Source organism: Myxocyprinus asiaticus, chromosome 25 (assembly GCF_019703515.2).
Source record: "Myxocyprinus asiaticus isolate MX2 ecotype Aquarium Trade chromosome 25, UBuf_Myxa_2, whole genome shotgun sequence".
In the NCBI taxonomy this organism is placed as follows: domain Eukaryota; kingdom Metazoa; phylum Chordata; class Actinopteri; order Cypriniformes; family Catostomidae; genus Myxocyprinus; species Myxocyprinus asiaticus.
Genome location: NC_059368.1, coordinates 37995331 through 38016293, shown reverse-complemented (window position 1 = coordinate 38016293; position 20963 = coordinate 37995331). Strand labels below are relative to the sequence as shown.

The 20963-nt window shown below is 43.0% G+C and overlaps 1 protein-coding gene across 6 annotated transcripts in view; it reads right to left on the bottom strand.

The window, feature by feature from the left end:
- Positions 1 to 20963, bottom strand: part of LOC127415836 (RAC-alpha serine/threonine-protein kinase-like) — a 53797-nt gene that overhangs the window by 30625 nt on the left and 2209 nt on the right. For 2 of the 6 annotated variants that reach the window (XM_051654825.1, XM_051654819.1), the window contains exon 2: positions 4902 to 5037. In XM_051654825.1, coding sequence (XP_051510785.1) covers positions 4902 to 4947 — 46 coding nt within the window. In that variant the 5' untranslated portion in view covers positions 4948 to 5037. Of the gene's footprint in view, positions 1 to 4901; positions 5038 to 5137; positions 7750 to 7773; positions 7796 to 8150; positions 8262 to 20963 lie in introns of those variants that run through there. The other 4 variants (XM_051654822.1, XM_051654820.1, XM_051654823.1 and 1 more) reach the window with 4 other exon arrangements.

The following is a 20963-nucleotide window of genomic DNA, read 5'->3' as shown; positions in this document are numbered from 1 at the left end:
AAGGGGGACCAAAGGGACAACGTTATCGGATGTACCGGCAGGTGGGGCCTCGCGGCGGGGCGGAGCTCGAGGTGCCACATCACGTCGTGGCCGTGCTGAGTCTAGGGACATCGACGCACTTACCTGTCTCCTTGTGACCACCCCCGGAACAGCCTGGGACGGGGGAGGAAGAGGCCTGTCCTCGTGACCCGTGGAGACTGTCACATCGGGGGTGGATTTGTGCCACAGCTGGGCGCTCAGGGGCGGGAGACCACCGCAGAAGCGCCAAACCTGCCAAATGGAGTGGTGGACGTGATCGTGATGACGGCCGTACACACCAGATACGTGAACCAGGGAACAAGGAAACCGCTCTTGAACTCTTGAGTACTGCATCCACTTGGGCATGCAGCGCAATTAAATGCAAAAGGTAACAAAAAGATGAAGATCTGCTTACCAGCTCCAGAGCAGCGGGTTTCATTGTCCCTGGGTCGCCCGTCTCAAGGGCGCTTTGAAGCCTTTCACGGGTTCTGGGCGGCCGCGAGACGGGTGGCATCTGCTTCCTGCGGTGGGCTCTACACCGGGGCCGGGCCGAAGGGGCGGGTTGCAGCGGAGCCGGTGCAGTCACTGCAGGGGGACGCCCTTGGCGATGAGTAGACGGGGTGTGGGATCTTGAGCCGTGCCGGGCCAGGAGATGCCGGCTAGCATCCATCTACTGCTCTACCATCGAGAACTGCTGGGCAAAGTCCTCGATGATGTCGCCGAATAGGCCCGCCTGGGAAATGGGGGCAGCAAGGAATCGTGTCTTGTCGGCCTCACCCATCTCGACCAGGTTGAGCCAAAGGTGGCGCTCCTGGACCATTAGTGTGGCCATCGTCCGCCCGGGAGACCGCGCCGTGACCTCCGTCGCTCGGAGAGCGCAGTTCCTGCATCAATCCCAGGGCGGAACTACCCTCGTGCAGTTCCTTTAGCGCCTTGGCGGACTTGCAGGAGAGCCATGGCGTGCAGGGTGGAGGCTGCTTGTCCAGTGGCACTGTAGGCCTTGGCCATCAGAGACGATGTAAACCTACAGGCCTTGGACGGGGGCTTTGGTCACCCGCGCCAGGTGGCGGTGCTCTGCGGGCATAGGTGCACCGGGGGATTGCCGAATAGCCCTTGGCCGCCCCACCATCGAGGGTAGTGAGGGCAGGGAACCTGAAAAGATCGGGACCGGGCAGTAAAAAGTGCCTCCCGCGACCTTGTCAGCTCCTCATGCACTTCCGGGAAGAAAGGAACGGGGGCGGGGCGTGGCTTTGAGCGGCGCCGCGAGCCCAGGAACCAATCACCGAGCCGTGAGGGTTCAGGGAAGAGCAGTGAATTCCACTCTAACCGACGCTCGCGGCTGCCCGGGAAAGCATGTCGTCATCTCTGCATCAGCCTGTGACTGGGCAATGGACCCCGAAGGGAGGAGCCCAGCTGAGGCTTCCGACTTGATGAGCCCGCTCTCCGATGCTGCGCTCGAGAGCTCATCACTTTCGCGGGCTCCGTATAAGAGGTCGAACTCGCCGTGAGACGAGCCTGCGGACTCACCCGGAAGCCCGATCGGGGCAGACGAGCATGCTGGGGAACGGGAGGTCCGTGGGGGGATACCCGGCGGAGGCGGTCCCATTGGGGTCCCCAAATCGCCCCCAGTGCTAGCCACGCTGGCCTCGGTAAAAGGACCGAGGCGGAAGCCTCTGGGGTGTCTCGCTTTCTTACGAAGGCGAGCCGTGACTGCAACGTTGCCATGGACATATTCTCGCAATGAGAACATGACCATCCATGAACGCTGTCTCCGCGTGAGCAGTGCCCAGACACGAAAGACAGTGATCGTGACCGTTAGAAGGCAAGGGATAACGAGCACAACCAGGAATAACACACAATCGGAAAAACATCTTTAAAAAGACGTGTCTTTAAAAAGACGTTCCGTGTGTGTGCTCTTTTAGAGAAATATATACTCTTTTAGAGGGGAAAAATGCTCTTTCAGAAAATATACTCTCTAGTTTTTCTGCCGAAGCGCCCAGGGGCGTTCTCTGCAGTGCACCAGTGCAGAGGGGGGAGAAGCAGCTGAAATGCGCCGTCAGATCCAGCAGAGGTGAATGAACAGTAGTATTCAGCTCAATGAGCATGACCGTTCGGCTCCGAAGAGAAAATCTGAATGAGTGGTTGCATACCAGCTCCTTTTATACCCGTATGTCCGGGGGAGTGGCATGCAAATTTTCATTGGCCTTTTATCAAAGACCAGAGGTGTCTCGGGTTCCCAAAAGTGACCCCTAGTGTCACTACATCGACACCAACGTCGAGTGAGTGACAGACAGGGAACATGTTTTACGTTAAAAATAAAAAAGAATCTTAATAATAAAAATACTGAAAAAGTTAAATCCAAAGGAAATGTGTATACTAAGGGCATTTATTATTTATATTTTTAATTAATTTCATTATAATTTTTTTAAATGCATGCTCTATACTTGGAAGTAATTTAACCTGTCCTCAACCAGATGTAACAATGTTAAACTGCCAAACAAAGTGTTTAAAAATGCAATAAATTCATAAATGTAAATATCAAATGAAAGGTAGGGATCTGTAAGATATCAAACATTATACAAATTAAACTTGATATTTTCCATTAAAAACTGTCTATCAAAGTTGTGTCCTCACTTTGCGTCAACTCTGTCAGATTTTTTAATAATCCTGAATAAATTAGACAATGTCTCTGTGGTCACAGCTTTAACATGTCAACACCGTCTTCCTATTGTGATAATTTCTGTTAAGAATTGTGGAATAATTTTGGAATTTTAGTTTAGGTTATATTAAAAAATTGGCTCCAGCGTAAAACATATGGTTATGATGGAAAAATATTCAATTTTGGCAACTCCATCAGAATTTTCAGAATAGCATGAAAACAGAAAAAAAAAAAATGGATATAATGTATTTTATCACCAAACTCCTTTAACGAACACCATTATTAGATCATTAAAAACTTTACACTTTTGTTGGATGGATCAAATTAAAATAGCACACTTTCTAGTGTGCCTGTCAGAGCTGACACAAGTTGTGAGATGTAAGTTCTGAAGTGAATAAATGTCAATTTTCAGAAAAAAGCGTTTTTATAAAAACTTGTTCCCTTACATGGTTCATTAGCTTACACCTTTGTCTACAAATATATCTATTTCAAATTAATTTAGTATTCAAAATAAAAACTAAGTTTTAAAAATGGTTTTGTCCCTTATCTCAACAATCAGTGCAAGAATGGTGGACATTATTGCATTGACTGAATGACAGGATAATAAATAAATAACATCAAAGTGGAGACATTGCCTCCTCTCACTTGACTTTTTGCAAATTACCCCCCATCAAACTCACCACTCTTTAGGATCTCAATGTGAACACAATGATCTCAAGGGATACACTATTTGATCTTACATTTTGTAATATTTTATCTGTTTTATTTTTGTACAGTTGATTATTTTTCTCATCTAAATTTAGTGAGTAGGCACTGCCTCCTTTTCCTCCATGGAGAGAACGCCTCTGGAATTCACGGTTAAAGTTATTGGAAAAACATGCTTTTTGAGGGTATAATGGTGTAGTTATAGGGATATTTCACCCAAAAATGAAAATTCTCTCATCATTTACTCACCCTCATGCCATCCCAGATGTGTATGACTTTCTTTCTGCAGCAGAGCTCAAATGAAGATTTTTGGAAGAATATTTCAGCTCTGTAGGTCCATACAATGCAAGTGAATGGGTGCCAAAGTTTGAAGCTCCAAAAAGCACATATAGCCATAATAAAGGTACTCCAGATGACTCCAGTGGATTAATTAATGTCTTCTGAAGTGCAATGCTAGGTGTCTGTAAGAAATAGATCAATATTTAAATCTTTTTTTACTAAAAATGTTAACTTCCAGCCAGCTGTGGCACGTTCACGAGGGTCGAGATCACGCCAGAGTCCTTCCAAGGGGATCCTACAAGCTCAGCATAAAATAGCATAATGCGGTGGTCCTGAAGACATTCTATGGCGGTACACTGGCGAGGAGACAAGAGGCCATTCTTTTTGAATGGATGTATATGGAGAAGATGCTTGAATGTGCTGAATAAACTGCTTGTGTATGGAAAAAAACTTAGCATTTAAAGAATTGACTGCCTGTCCGCTAATCTTCAACATGTTTTACACTCAACAATGCTTTTGGAACGAACTATGTGTGGAGTTTACTACAATAAAATAACTGTTTCACAAGAGAAGACACGGACAGTTTTGCAACAGGTAGGTGTCAGTTTACGGCTCTCCGAATTCATTTGTATAGTATTCTCAAACTGTGACTTACTGTCGTAACACGCTTTTTGAACGTTACGCACTCTCCTATGATAGAATTGTGGAGGTCGTGAACATGCATACCACAGCTGGCCAGAAGCAAACATTTTTAGTAAAAAAAATTAATTAATCCACTGGAGTACTTTTGTGATGGTTATAAGTGCTTTTAGGAGCTTTAAAACTTTGGCACCCATTCACTTGCATTGTATGGACCTACAGAGCTTAAATATTATTATTATTATTATTGTGTTCTGCTGAAGAAAGAAATTCATACACATGGCATGAGTATATTATGAGAGAATTTTTATTTTTGGGTGAACTGTCCCATCTTCTGTATCAGCAGGTGCTAACAAGCCATGATAACTAGACAAACGTTGACCCCCTCCGTTTTGCACATTGAACTTCTAGGAAGGTACAGATCACAGCTGTAGTCCTGAGTGCTTACAGGGATCGTGACCACTTCTTTCTGTACCTTCATAAATAACATGATCTATTGATAATAATGAAAGCTGAATATACTGTATAATGGTTAGTCAGGTCTGAAACTGGAGAACTTTCTGGAATCATATGCAACTGATTCCCTCAACAGAAACTTTACCTCGCTTGTGCAGCCATCCCTCCTTCACAATGACAACTTCAGTCATTGTGGCCAGAGAGTAACCCCTCTCGAACCAGGGGCAGAAGATTGTAGCTGGTGGAGGTCTTCAGTCTGGACATTCAGCAGGACAGATGCTCTGTAGGAAGAACAGAAGAACAGAGTCAGAGATGTGGTGCAGAAGGTACAGTAGTTTACATGTGATGACCTCATTACAAACATAAGAACTGATGGCTCACAGGGACCCAGGTTCGGATCCAGTGGCTCCACTTTCCTGTTTGCCTGTAATCTAAATAAAAAGCTTAAAATGCCCAACAATAAAATAAAAAAAGAGAAAGGGTGTCTGAAAAAATGCTGTGGCTCAGAGAAAAACATTTTACCTAAAAGCTCCACATTAATTGTTTATTGTTATCAAACAATTGCCTGAAGTTCAACCCAGCATGAAAGGTTTAAGGCTTTTTGGATGTTACAAAAACTTTCTCCTACACTAGTTTAATGTGCAGAGAAATCTATAAGTCATTCATAGGTAGATTCACTCGCTCACTGACAAGTGCCATCTCCCAGGGAAGGTTGTGCTGGCTGAGGTTTTCAGATGGTCCCTTACCACACCCTCCACAGTTTTAGCACATTTTAGCACAATGTGTGGACTTTTCAGATGCTCCCTTACCAACCGCAGGCAAAATTTCCAAGGAATATAAAGGTTAATTTATCGTTCTTGAATGATTTCAGGATTTAAATACGGGACAATTCGTGTCAATTTTGATTCGATATGGGACGCATCATTTTATCTTTTAAATACGGGATGATCCTGTATTTTACAGGACAGGTGGCAACCCTACTCACACGTGCCCAATACTTACCGCTTTGGCCACTGGCAGCATTGTTTCAAATTTTGGTAAGCAAAGACCGATTTTAGCTGAAGAACCTCTTTGTCACTATAATACTCAATTAGAGAGGGAAATATGAAAATTTAGCAGCCAGTGGCTAATTACAGACATTTTAGTCAAATCTATATTGTAACCCAGCCCTACATTACAATGAGGAAAAAGACCAAACAATGGAAAAACAAGACAAAGAAATTGCAAACGACAAACAAGGTCTTACCATTGTGACAAACAAGAGGGTTGTGTGTCAAGAACAGCCCTACCTCAACTGTTTTCTGAGTGATAAACAGCACCGTGTGTACAGCAATGTTTTGATTTAGCCAGCTGAGCAGGAAGCTGCACATGCTCACGCCCTCTAAGAGACCCCCATTATGGCGCTGCACCAAAAGATCTTGCAATGAGGTATAAACCCACAAGCACCCACTCAGAAAACTGCTACATACAGACATGAATGAATGTACAGTGCATTAATGCACCTCTTCAGTGAAGACCACCGCAGAGAACGTTCCCATGATTACAAAGTGTCCTGCAAGTCTCTAACTTAATTTGCTCCAAGAAATGTATAAATAGAGCAGAAATTGTCTTGCCATGCACAGGGCAACTATTACAGGTCATATAAGACAATTTTACACTGTTTTATTATAAAGGTTAATTGTCTACAGTACCAGTCAAAAGACTGGGCATCTACTCTTTCTTTATTGTTGCTCTTTACTGTATTGTAGAATAAAATCTAAAAAACAAGTCATGAAATTATGAAATAATACATTATGTGGAATTAATGTAGGCACCAAAAATGTTGGACAAATCAAAACTATTTTATATTTTAGCTTCTTCAAACAAGCCACCCTTTGCCTGGATTACAGCTCTGAACACTCTGGTCATTCTCTCAAGCAACTTCAAAAGCTGCATCCCGGGATGGTTTTTAACAGTACTGAAAAAAGTCCCCATGTATGCTGGGTTGTACTAACTAACTGATATTTACATTTGGCAGACGCTTTTATCCAAAGTGACTTACTACAGGGACAATTCCCCTGGAGCAACCTGGAGTTAAGTGCCTTGCTCAGGGACACAATGGTGAAGGCTGTGGGGATTGAACCAGCAACCTTCTGATTACCAGTTATGTGCTTTAGTCCACTACGCCACCACCACTCTGCGACTAACTAACTAACTAACTATTTTAGTTTTGTGACAATTTATTGTGGGCATAATTTATTTTTGTTGACACAACTAACTTACCGACCGACCGACAGACCAACGAACTAAATATTATAGTGTTGTAAAGTGTTAAGACCAACCGACCGAGTAACTATTTTAATCTTGTAAAGAAATTCATATTTAGGCACATCTAATTTCAATCATGTTTGCATAAACCTATTGATCAAAATGTTTTTATAAGATCACAAGAATCAGAAGTTTAGTCCAAACTTTTGACTGGAAGTGTATATCAACAAACATTGCAATATTTTGTTTGCTATTGTTCTGTGTTCAGCACAGATATAATGACTAATTTGAACTGTGAAGTAAATAAAAATTTGTGCGCAGCGCTTTGGAATACTGGAATACTCTACAAACTTATTTGTCAGTGACCAACAATTAAAAAAAGGTCTTCCCTGCTGAAAAGACAAGCTTAGAAAGGCATGAATTTCCATGCTGCTCCAGGATAGTATATGCTGGTTTGGTGATGGTCTAGCTGACTGTGGACCAACAAGACAAAACTTTGCTGGTAAAACTGGTTGACAAGCGTGTTCTTTCTGGTTAAGTTGGTTGACCAAGGAAATCTTGCTGGTTAAGCTAATTAAGAAGCCTGCCGGTGACACAAGCAAACCTGCATTTAAAACATAATATATACTGGTGACCAGTAGTGCTGTTTTATTTTTTTCAATCAGGGTTCATAAACAATTTGACAAAATTTTTGCTGCAGTTTTAAATGGCACAGCAGTATTAGAACCAGTACTAGCTGATAAGTGAATTGCTTTGACTTTAGTTCATACTAAAGTCTGTCCATAGAAACCTGCCGCCCTTGATGCACCCCACAGCTATGTAGACTCGGGCTGCTTGGAATGCAGTGAGAAAGAACAGCATTCCCCTGCCTCACAACTGTCTGCAACAACAGCCTTATGTGAAGCTCCCCTCCCCCTGCCTCATGCCCCACAGACCAGCTCCTCCTAGATGTAGGTATTCCTCATCTCCTCTGATACAAAACACACAAGCACATACACACAGCAAACCATTACCAACACTAGGGTGTCAACATATGTGCAAAAGCTGCACCAAAAACAAGCTAGCTGACATGCAATCACATAATCTATTAGAATTGTCATGACAATAATTCCTACACTCTGAAAATACACACCGAAGAACCACTTACTCACAATGATGCCAAGCAAATACCAAGGAGCACACAGACCTACAACTCTCAGGCACAACTACCTTCTATCTCTCTGTCTCTCTCTCACACACACAAACACACACACCAGGGAAGTCTCATGTGTGTCTACTTCACTTTCAGCCACTAGTGCTGCCACTGCAGCTTGTCTCGGAGCCTGGCCCCTCCCAAAAGCCGCCACGCTGCGAAAGAAAGAGAGAGAGAGTAAAAAAGTGGGCGGACGGCCAAGCCTGTGCTCACTGCAGCACTCCAAATGAACTCAATGGCCTCACGGAAGGTCACGTTGCACGTATGAAGTGAGTGAGTGAGAGAAAGAGGCCCCTGGGGAGGCCAATGGGGCCACCCGCCTCATTCAACATTTCTGCCCTTGCTTGTGGCTCAGAGGGAGGAAGACGCATCAGTCACAATGTTTTTAGGGGAAACCAGTGCCTAGTTACCCTTAATGACATATTGCACATCTGTGTGCATAGAAATTAGCTTGTCAACTCCTGGTATGCCTCGTAAGAATGTCTTTATGTGTTTAAAGGTAAAGTGTGTAATTTTGCTAACAGAATTGCAAAACTAATGACTTGTTTCAAACAGGTTTCCCTAACACAACCCCCAACCCCCACCATTTTCATTGGTGGGACAAAACAATAGTACTACTCTCCAAACTCTAGTTGAGCTAATGTTGCTGTGTCATGCATCATTCGCAAACAGCATCGCAAAGTTGTGTGGTTGGAACTACAGCAGCTTTCCGCCTATGGTTAGAAGCATATTTTCTTGTTAGTTTATGGTGTTGACATAATTTGACTTCTATATCTTTCATTCCATATTTATATTTGATTCTATAAGACTTAGCTGCTTCTGCCATTCTGAAATGTCATGCAAGTGCATTTGCGCATCTGATTAAGAGAAATCGATTTAACACACCAAGGTTTCTGTTGTAGTACGCCGCTTATGTGGCCATGTGTTCTTAAAGGTTTTTGAAGAGTGCGCATGTTCGTATGTGTGCAAATTCACCAAGTGAACCCCGCAGTATGCAACATAATCACACGGGAAGTCAGCATGCTGTTGCCGAAAGTCCCGGTACCCTAGGATCGGCGACAGTATGCGACTCGCTGATATGCGGCACTTCCCATCAGACATTTTTGCTTCGGTTTACCTTTCCTCGTGGTGCGACCGGGAGCACATTGCAACAGCAGCGTGATAGGCCCACGTTCATATATGCGTTGAAACTAGGAAAGTAACCACGTTTGCATAATCAATGACAAGCATGATTCGGAGGTTACACTTTCCCCCCCAACATTAAATTTTTACTCCACTATCAGTAAGTTTAGGTTTGGGTTTGGGGTAGAGTTCATAAAATATGTCTTACTTTTCACTGTATTACATTCTGTATAGCTAAAAACAACTTGCTATACAACTTGATTTTGGCAACATGTCCAGGACATTAATGGAGCTCACACGTGCCTATACACCCTACAACACTTACCGCTTTGGCCACTGGGGGCAGTGATTTTATTTATTTATATTCATACCCTTTTCTCCCAATTTGGAATGCCCAATTCCCACTACTTAGTAGGTCCTCATGGTGGCGTGGTTACTCACCTCAATCTGAGTAGCGGAGGACAAGTCTCAGTTGCCTCCGCTTCTGAGACAGTCAATTCGTGCATCTTATCATATGGCGGCTGTGCATGACACCGCGGAGAGTCACAGCATGTGGAGGCTCATGCTACCCTCCGCGATCCACGTACAACTTACCACATGCCCCATTGAGAGCAAGAACCCCTAATCACGACCACGAGGAGGTTACGCCATGTGACTCTACCATCCCTAGCAACCGGGCCAATTTGTTTGCTTAGGAGACCTGGCTGGAATCACTCAGTACGCCCTAGATTCAAACTCACGACTCCAGGGGTGGTAGTCAGTGTCAATACTCGCTGGGCTACCCAGGCCCCCTCTGGGGGCAGTGTTTTAAATTTCAGTCAGCATTAACTGATTTTTGCTATAACTTACTGAGCCGTATGTACTGTATATGGGAGGTAGAGAGAATGCTGATTTCACAGTGCATACAAACGCATTATTTATTAGTTTTTCATCATTTTGGTCACATTTTGCTTGGCTTTTAAAAAATGAACAAATCCATGTATTCAGTCAATAAATAATACTGTATATTATATTTCATATATTATTTTTTGTTACATATTTATTGTTTAATTGCATAATTTATACTATTTACAAGTATTTACACTGATTTAATACTTTTTTTAGTACTGTCTCTTTAACAAAGTCAGCATTTCTGTAAAGAGCATCTGTAAATGAGTGCATGTGTCACGCCCCCATCAGTCTCCCAGTCCTCCACTATCACCCGCTCTCATTCACCAACACTCTAATCCCATCATTGCCATCATCTTTCACCAATCACACACTAATCAAGAACTCTTTTTATACTCACCACTTCCCTCCAGTCATGGTTGCAGCATTGACCTCGCCCCGCTATTTTCCCAAGCTAAGTTCTGTATATTATTATCTCTAATATTGTTATTCTGACTACTTCCCTTTTGTTTATTTATCAGCGGAGTCTCTAAGTTTATTATTGTTGGGGGCCTGTGTAGCTCAGTGGTAAAAGACGCTGACTACAACCCCTGGAGTTAGCTAGTTCGAATCCCAGGGTGTGCTGAGTGACTCCAGCCAGGTCTCCTAAGCAACCAAATTGGCCCGGTTGCTAAGGAGGGTAGAGTCACATGGGGTAACCTCCTCGTGGTCACTATAATGTGGTTCGTTCTCAGTGGGGCGCATGGTGAGTTGAGCGTGGATGCCGCGGTGGATGGTGTGAAGCCTCCACACGTGCTATGTCTCCATGGCAATGTGCTCAACAAGCCACGTGATAAGATGCGCGGGTTGACAGTCTCAGATGCGGAGGCAAATGAGATTCGTCCTCCGCCACCCGGATTGAGGCGAATCACTGTGCGACCACAAGGACTTAGAGCACATTGGGAATTGGGCATTCCAAATTGGGAGAAAAAGGGGGAAAAATCCCCCCCCCCAAAAAAGATACGTTTATTATTGTTTATCTTCGTCATTAAATACTGCACGCCTGCACCCTCTGTGTTTGTCTTCATCCTCCTCAGCATGACAGATGACTAGACCCAACATGAACCCAGCAGTGAGACTTCTCCAGCTGAGTCAGGGGAATCGCTCAGTGGAGGAGTATGCGGTGGAGTGGACTTTTGCAAACTGGCTAGCGAAGTGGACTTCAATGACGTGGCTCTAAAGGACCTTTTTCAGATTGGACTAAACGGGTCAGTGAAGTCTATCATGCCTTATGGCAAAAGCCCCTGGTCTCTGGCACAATTTATTGATCTGCCGTTGTTGTTGAGCGGATCAGTCTTCACGGTAGGAGTGATGGAGGAGGCTAACACCCCTACCGTTACCATTACACCTGCCACGGTCCACGAGCCAGCACCCACGCCTGCCATGGTCCACTAGCCAGCGCCCACGCCTGCCACAGTGCACGAGCTAGCACTTGGAGCCTCATCCATCCCAGAGCTAGCACTTGGTGCCTTGTCCGTCCCAGAGATAACACTTGGAGCCTCGTCTGTCCCAGAGCTAGCTCTTGGAGACTCTGCCACCCCAGCTATCCTGCCCTCTGAGTCTCTGCCTCCTGAGACTCCAGCGGCTCTGTCCGCTTTCCCTACTGTGGCTCTGCCTCCTAAGAAACTTGCGGCTCCTTCCGCTTCTCCTACTGTGGCTCCACCAGCTCCACCTCTTGAGCCTCTATTCCTGGCAGCTCAGCCTCTTGAGCCTCTGTTCATGGCAGCTCAGCCTCTTGAGCTTCCATGGAGGCGGAGACTCCTCCCTCATCGCCTGGCTGTCTGCCTGGCCCCTCTGCTCCACCCTGGTCCCCTGGTTCAATGCCCTTAATGGATCCTCCTCCCAAGCTGCCAGATCCCATTCCGTGCCTCCAGAGCTGCCCGTGGGGGGGGCTACTGTCACGCCCCCATCTGACTCCCAGTCCTCCACTATCACCCGCTCTCATTCACCAACACACCAATAATTGGCATCACCTGTCACCAATCACAAACTATTCAAGGACTCTATTTATATGCACCACTTCCCTCCAGTCATGGTCTATTCACGTCAGTTGCAGCATTGACCTCAACATGCTCTTTTACCCAAGCTAAATGCTGTGTATTATTATCAGAATAAATATTGTTATTCTGACTTCTTCCCTTTTGTTTATTTATCAGTGGAGTCTCTAAGTATATTATTGTCTTCATCATAAAAGTACTGCATTTGGGTTCACCGACACCCTCTGTGTTCGTCTTCATCCTCCTCAGCGTGACAGCATGTTAATGAGACAGGACTCTAATGGCTTTAACTCATCTGTCCCATGCATGATTAGAATTAAATGTTTCTTTTTTGTTTTTGATCTGTAGAGAACAGAACGGCACCTTGAGGTCTGGCAAACTAGCTGCAAACTTGCTACAAATTTGCCACTCCTTATTTTCACATGCAAATGAGCTTATGATTTGCTGCAAATGTTTGCCAGAAGTTTGCAGCTCTTCACCGGTAGTGGTGAACCTGCAGCAAACATTTGGCAACAATGAACAATTTGCCACAAGTTTGCCGCAAAGCTCATTTGCATGTGAAAATTCTGTGGCGGATTTGTGGCAAATCTGTGGCAAATTTGCCACGAATGCTCGATTTTTGTAAGGGGGGTATAAAAAGAGACATTATTCAATGACAAATGGGTGGCGTGGATTTTGTCTATGGACATGCTATGGAACAACTTGCTCTCAACATGCACTGAAAGCATCTCGCTGCTGTATACTTCACCAATATACAACACAATTACTGGTGAGTGAAATGTAAACATTTAGTAACAAGCTGCCATATATATATATATATATGTATACATTTTAGCCACATTTGGTTGCAAATGCGAGTGATTTCATCTCATTGTAGTGTAGGGTTGCGCATAGAGTAAAAAATCGATCTTGGGATTTAAGAATTGAGATAGTTCAAATGAACATGATCACATGGGAAGTCTGCATGTTGTTTCTGAGCGTTCTGGTACCCTAGGATCGGCCTCATTATGCTGACTCACTGACAAGCGCTCACCAATTTCACTGTGGGATCAGTCTGAAACTTTAAAAGGCTTTAGATGTCGATTTGTTGTTTGTTTTAATTCCAAATCATTGTACATAAGCCTTCAGTTGACAACAATCCATTTTGCAACTGAGTTTGTCAGTCTGTCCTGTACTCACAGAATGTGTTCGGATGTTCCGTTTGCGCTATTTTTAATTATACTGTTGTCTATGAACATATGCGTTAGATGGATGCTTTTAGATGGTTTTTAGCATCAAAAACACCATGATTTTAGAACACTGTGTCAAATTAAAAGTCGTTTTGAAAATTACGTTTCGAGTTCCCCTTATTATGTTGTGCTTTGTATAGCTGTCAAGAATGGGTCCTGTGTGACCGGTTCTCATTCTGTGGCTGTGTTGCTTTTGTTGAGGAACGATGATTGGCCCCTGCTGACAAGGCTCATAAAAATGCATGTACTGTAATCTTAAATTGCTGGTAGGAAAAATACATAATTTTATTACGGAATTTACTTATGGGTCAGAAGCCATGTTAATTGCGTACATTTTTATGCATAAATCGACAGCACTAATCGACCCTTGCTAAGCCTTGCCTTAAAAGTGCTTCTGACCAATCCTGTCTTAGTAACTGTTGCCCTGCCGCCATTACTCAGACACATGTTAGTTATTTTCCAATGACAGCCTATGGGAGTAATGTGTGCTTGAGTACTTTTAAGGGGGATTTTATCAAAATCATAAAAAAATTTAAAACACGCTGTTGCCGGGTCATTTGTAATAGTGAATAGTGTTACCCAGAGAGGATACCCGCAGTGTTTTCTTTTTTTTTATATAATCCTTACATAAATCTGGAGAACAGCATGTTATGGATTAAACTGTGTCAGCCCTCATTCCCAAATGAACATATAACATCTGCAACAACACTTACATTTGCTCCAAGGTACATTAAAGCTAATAACGGAATGTAATTTCATTTATGTATTGATTCAAGTCATAGTAAAAGTGATAGTTAATAAACAGTTGACAGCGTCAAAATGAGCGTGTTATGAGACGTTATAAACAGCTCTGTTCACTTACGCTAATGGTATTAGATGTGTAATCGCTATTAAATTATGTTTTTCTCTTTTCAAGTGACTAATAATCATTTGCCTTGATGATTCACAGTCTCCACAGTTTGTAATCAAATTCCTGAGTAATTAAATAATGTAATTTACAAAAAACTTCAGATAACTTCACATCGTGATGGCGCCATGGATGGCTGCCTCGGTGTGGAGCGTTCCTATTGTTTTGTTGTTTTTGTTTGTTTGTCCTGTGTTTAGTAATCTTCTTCCAGTCAGTTTTACCAGAGACGAACTGCTGAACATTCGACAGCTTATACCAGACAGTCTTTTCCCGGTTTTTGAATATTCAGACATTTTGCTAGGCATTTTAGTTTGAGGCACGGCTTTGTTGTTCAGGAGACGCAGGCGAGGAAGACGAGCCGGGGCGCTGGTCAAACTCCGTCGGCGGGGATTTCGAACAATGCTGCCGAGCATTCATCTTGCGAATCTCCACTCTCTTCCTAACAAAATGGACGAACTACATCTCCTCACCCGCACAAACAAGGACTTTTCAACTTCTGCTGCCTTGTGCTTCACAGAAACCTGGTTGAGTGAAGCCATTCCGGACAGCGTGTCACATCTGCCGGGCTTCCAGCTGTTCAGAGCGGATTGCATCACAGAGTTAACGGGGAAAACGATTTATTTTACATCAGTGAAAGTTGGCGTACAGATGTAACAACGTTAAAGAGGATGTGCTGTCCTAATTTGGAAGCACTCTTTATTAACTGTAAGCCTTTCTACTTGCTGCGGGAGTTTTCCTCGTTTATTCTGGTGAGTGTGTATATCGCACTGCAACAGCTGGCTGATCAAATCACAGACATGGAACAACAATTCCCGGACTCAGTTATTATTATTGGATTTTAACAAAGCAAATCTCACACGTGAACTGCCCAAATACAAAAAGCACATTACACGCCCCACCAGAGACAGGAACATACTGGATCATTGCTACACAACAATAAAGGATGCATATTGCTCTGTCCCTAGAGCAGCTTTGGGACTCTCTGATCACTGTCTGGTTCATCTTCTTCCAACCTACAGGCAGAAATTAAAATCAACCAAGCCAGTAGTAAGGACTGTAAAGAGATGGACCAATGAAGCAGAGCGGGAACTACAAGCCTGCTTCGATTGCACGGATTGGTGTGTTTTTGAGGCTGCAGCCACAGACCTGGACGAGCTCACAGATACTGTTACATCATATATCAGTTTCTGTGAGGATATGTGCATTCCTACTAGGACTTATTTAAAGTTCAACAATGACAAACCGTGGTTTACAGCAGAGCTCAGGCAACTTCGTCAGGCCAAAGAGGATGCTTACAGGGGTGGAGATAAAGTCTTGTACAATCAGGCCAGGAACACACTGAACTCTGAGGAAATCAGAGTGGCTAAAAGAAGATACTCTGAGAAGCTGAAAAACAAGTTTTCAGCTAACGACCCTGTATCAGTGTGGAGTGGCATGAAACAACTCACAAATTACAAGACTCCTACCCCCAACCCTGTGGTGGACAAACAACTGGCTGACGACCTGAATGTGTTCTACTGCAGATTTGAAAGGCCCAATCTCACACCCCACACCCACTCTGACCTTCAATTCACACAAACACCAACACCTCCTGCAACCCCCTCCTCCCCCCTCCTGCTACTCAACCTGCACTTAAGATCTGTGAAGATGATGTGATCCATGTCTTTCAGAAACAAAAGACGAGGAAAGCTTCAGGCCCAGATAGCGTCTCACCAGCATGTCTTCGATCCTGTACTAGCCAGCTGGCCCCCATCTTCACACAGATCTTCAATAGATCACTGGAGCAGTGTGAAGTCCCATGCTGCTTCAAACGCTCAATCATTATTCCTGTCCCAAAGAAACAGGACTTAATGTCTACAGACCTGTCGCCCTGATTCTGTGGTCATGAAATCAATTGAGAGACTGGTTTTGGCCCACCTGAAGAACATCACCGGACCCTTTCTAGATCCCCATCAATTTGCTTATCGAGCAAACAGGTCTGTGGATGATGCAGTCAACATGGGATTGCATCATATCCTGCAACATCTGGACAGACCAGGGACATATGCAAGGATCCGTTTTGTGGACTTCAGTTCGGCTTTCAACACCATCATCCCAGCTATACTCCAGAATAAATTACACCAACTCTCTGTTCCTATGTCTATCTGTCAGTGGATTACCAGCTTTCTGACGGACAGGCAGCAGCTTGTGAGACAGGGGAAACTCACTTCCAGCACCTGTACAATCAGCACTGGTGCCCCCCAGGGATGTATGCTCTCCCCACTACTCTTCTCCCTCTACACCAATGACTGCATCACCAAGGACCCCTCTGTCAAGCTCCTGAAGTTTGCAGACGACACCACTGTCATCGGACTCATCCGAGATGACGATGAGTCTGCATACAGAAGGGAGGTTGAACAGCTGGCTGTCTGGTGCAGTCAAAACAACCTTGAGCTGAACACGCTCAAAATGGTGGAGATGATTGTGGACTTTAGGAGGAACACCCCAACACTGACCCCCCTCACCATTCTAAACAGCACTGTGGCAACAGTGGAGTCATTCAGGTTCCTGGGCACTACCATCTCACAGGACCTGAAGTGGGAGACACACATTGACTCCATTGTGAAAAAGGCCCAGCAGAGGTTGTACTTCCTTCGCCAGCTGAGGAAGTTCAACCTGCCACAGGCACTGCTGATACAGTTCTACTCAGCGGTCATTGAGTCTGTCCTCTGCACTTCAATAACTGTCTGGTTTGGTTCAGCTACGAAATCAGACATCAGAAGACTACAAAGGACAATCCGGACTGCTAAGAGGATTATTGGTTGCCCTCTGCCCCCCCTTCAAGAACTATGCACTTCCAGAGTGAGGAAAAAGGCTGGAAAAATCACTCTGGACCCCACTCACCCTGCCCACTACCTTTTAGAACTGTTGCCTTCTGGCCGACACTTCAGAGCTCTGAGCACCAGAACCGTTAGGCACAGGAACAGTTTTTTCCCTCAGGCTATCCATCTCATGAACAGTTCAACTGCCCCATTGAGCAATAACTATGTGCAATACACAGTTTAGTCTTTTTTTATATTTGTCCAACACTTCCAACCTCTTCTGCCATTTCATTCCTCTGAAAAAAATTGTTTGCACATTTGCACTGTACATAACAGATTTGTATTTGCACTGTACATAACAGATAACAGATTTGTATTAGATTGCACTACGTATGTGTATGTGTGTATGTATGTATGTGTGTGTCTGTGTGTATGTACGTATGTGTATAACTATTTTTTATTTTTTATTATTATCTATGTCTTGCTGCTGTTTTTGTATTGTTGTACACTGGAAGCTCCTTGTATGTGTAAGCATACTTGGCAATAAAGCTGATTCTGATTCTGATAAATATGCATTACAATGTCACTCTTCATACCAGCCCAAGTAAAAATATTATCCATTCTGTTTATGAGAATATATTGCCAAAAACTGCGTCGTTCACGACATTCTCCCATTCATTCCAATGCGGAGTTCTGTGGAGCTTGTCAGAGCGAGCAACCATAACAAAGGGGGCAGAGCTTAGCGAAGTCTCACCAAGTCACGTGACACAACAGCATGGCATCGATTTCCATGAAGCGCTTCTACTGGCGCAGAGCCAACCAAAGTGCCTCTGGTAAGAAACCTCTTTACGTTTTTCATTTAAACCTGTTTGGGTGTAAAGACTAGCATCTCTAATTTCGTTTGATATGCCGCTTTAAAAAAATCATTCATTTTTAGTGTGTCAGCATGCTGATAAACATGATGTCCACATATGTGGATTTTGGGTCAATATTCTCTCAAAAGTTGAAAAACATGTTCAACATTAGCACATCTGTGGGTCATTTCACTTCATTTTAATATCAATTTTGTTAGATTTTATTTTGTTATCACTGAAAAATATAGTTCTATTAGTTAACATTAGTAAATGCATTCTTATATATTTACTGTGCATTTTCACATAGAGAATCAATTTCATACAAAAGCTGAAAAATGTTGCTTTCAGAGGCTTTATATGGAGTTAGAATGAAAATAAGCTGCATTTCAAAACTGTTCTGAGACCAGTGCAGACAGACAACATACTGGAGGTTAAGTCATTCACTAAAAAGGGAGCAAGGGGACATCATATAGCTTTCTATGCAGAAAAGTGCATTCACTCCTAAAATCAGACCAAAAGTTCAGTTTCAGGCTGCAGATGATGTTTGGACTGCTCAACATGTTTGGCAGAGATGGGACAATGATAATCAGTGCATAGATTCAGAATTTTATAATGTATAATTTTATTTTAACATGGTTGGCAGTGATTGGATGATGCTGGCCATTACTTTAAATAAGAATTATTAATTCAGCTTTACAGAAAATAAGCTGTAATGTCTATAACATCTCAAAAACATTGAATAATCAACACTCCTGAAAACATAATAAACAATTTGATGTTCATTAGGTGCTACTAGTTACAAATCAAAAAGGGGAAATGGAAAATGCACACAGCAGTCACGCGGTGGTCTCAGGAGGTTACACACTTCCAGTGGCATCGCGGGGGTCTTAAGCCCCTGATCTATTCTGCCAAGCCCCTGATATTTTATAGGTCTCCCCGGACTAACGGCAAACACCCAGGGGGGAACAACCCACCCACACTTTTTTATGTGTGTGTTTTGTTTTACGTTTTTAATGTTTTAATGTAAAAAAAAAAAAAAACATTAAAAGCTATTTTCCCCTCTTAAAATGATTGATTTCGCTTCGATTCACACTTGGACTTGGAAGAGTTGCAGAGTAGCAGATAAGAAAAGCAATAAATGTGTAAATTCAGTATATTAAGGGGGTATTTACCAGAACAAATATAAAACTAATTTCCAGATGCATCTTCTGAATTCTGATTATTCTGGGCAAGACAAAATGGCCCTGAATTACTGCTTTTAGAGGGCTGTTTGTTTTTACGTCCGGTTCCCTTAGCAACCGCTATACCCCTGGTTGAGAATGGACCACCTTGAGAGAGCCACCAGATTTTTTCAGCCTGAGGACGAGGAAGCTTTTCTTTAAAGAATTTCTCAAAAGCGGGTCGTGTTTTTCTCTCTCAACATCTGAACAGTCTTTGGCCAGTGGGCCTTGCACCTTTAGATTTCATTTTCAACATTTCTTACAGGATAAAACTTTGATGGGATGTGAAAAAAGAGATGTGATTTATGTAAAATTGTCTGAGAACCTCTAGAACTAATACTTCAATTCATGAAAAGATTATCTGCAGCTAGTTTAAATTCCCCAAGACTCTCTAACATTAATTAAGGATTGAATGGCTACTGTAATGATTAGCAGTCTTATTATGATTCCATTGGTAATTTTGTATTGCTGTGGGGCTAATGGCAATCCCTCTCATTTTGTTAATGGAAGAAATCCTATTAATCAAACCAATCTAATTTTCAGGACTCACTGCCAGGTTGAACTTTTAGGAGACATTTACAGAGCTATGGCAAATATTTCTGGCTTTTTCTTACATTCTACACTCAGGGGAGTTATGTCTACTGGTCAGGCTCCACACAGAAAACATGAAACCTTGATTTACCACCACATTGAAAAATGTTCCAAACACTTCCAGAAATAAAACAGGCAACAACCGGGGCGGATGTTCATACAAAAATCATAAACTGTGATAAATGGCCACTTGAATGGCTGCTGTACTGATGAATCAATTGTACTGAACCGTTCTCAAACCAGGCTGTAAATGGCTAACTGCATAATGTGTTCTCTGATTTTCAACAAATTTGAGTGGCATGACAAGGCTATAGGGACCAGTGCAATCTCTTATACAAATTAACCCAACAAGTGGCATACATTTAAAATATGGGGTAGTGCATGTCTACCCTTCTCCAATACAACATCATCAGGTATTGGACACATTTTGGCACTCCTCACTTACTTCACTTACATTACAGTTGCTTAGTACTGACTGACCTAACTAGTCCTAGCAACAGAGCCAACTCAGTATTACATGAGTCCTTAAACTTAAGCAACTTAGAGTTCTGGAGTCTGGACCAATGTTTTAAAGGGATCGCTCACCCAAAAATGAAAATGATATCATCGTTTATTCACCCTCAAGATTTTTCAATCATTATAAGGAAATAAAAAGATTTGATGAAATTCATTGATGACTAAGGCTAACATTCTGCCTAACATATCCTTTTGTGTTCCATATGAATAAGAAAGATTGGAGCAATATGAGATGATTCAGTAATGACAGAATTTTCTATTTTGGGGTGAACTGTTCCTTTAACTTGTCATGCATTCCCCTAATTACTCATAATTGCATTGCTCATAGCACTAAAGAAAATGGTGCGAAGTCAGATGAGTATTTCACTCATAGTTTAAAGCAGGTGGTTATGTGGAGAGAATTGCAGTTTTTAGTCAGACTTCTATTCTCATTTGTAGGCTGTGTGGTCTAAAAGCACTGTAATTTAAAATTTAGAGCAAAGGCCTTTTATTTGTTCGTTGGGTTGGCTTCCGCAATCACTGCGTGTATCTCTGTTTCACACTTTTAAGTGTAGTTTTTCCAAAAACTGGTTCATCATCATGAAGTTCCAGCATCCTTAACAAC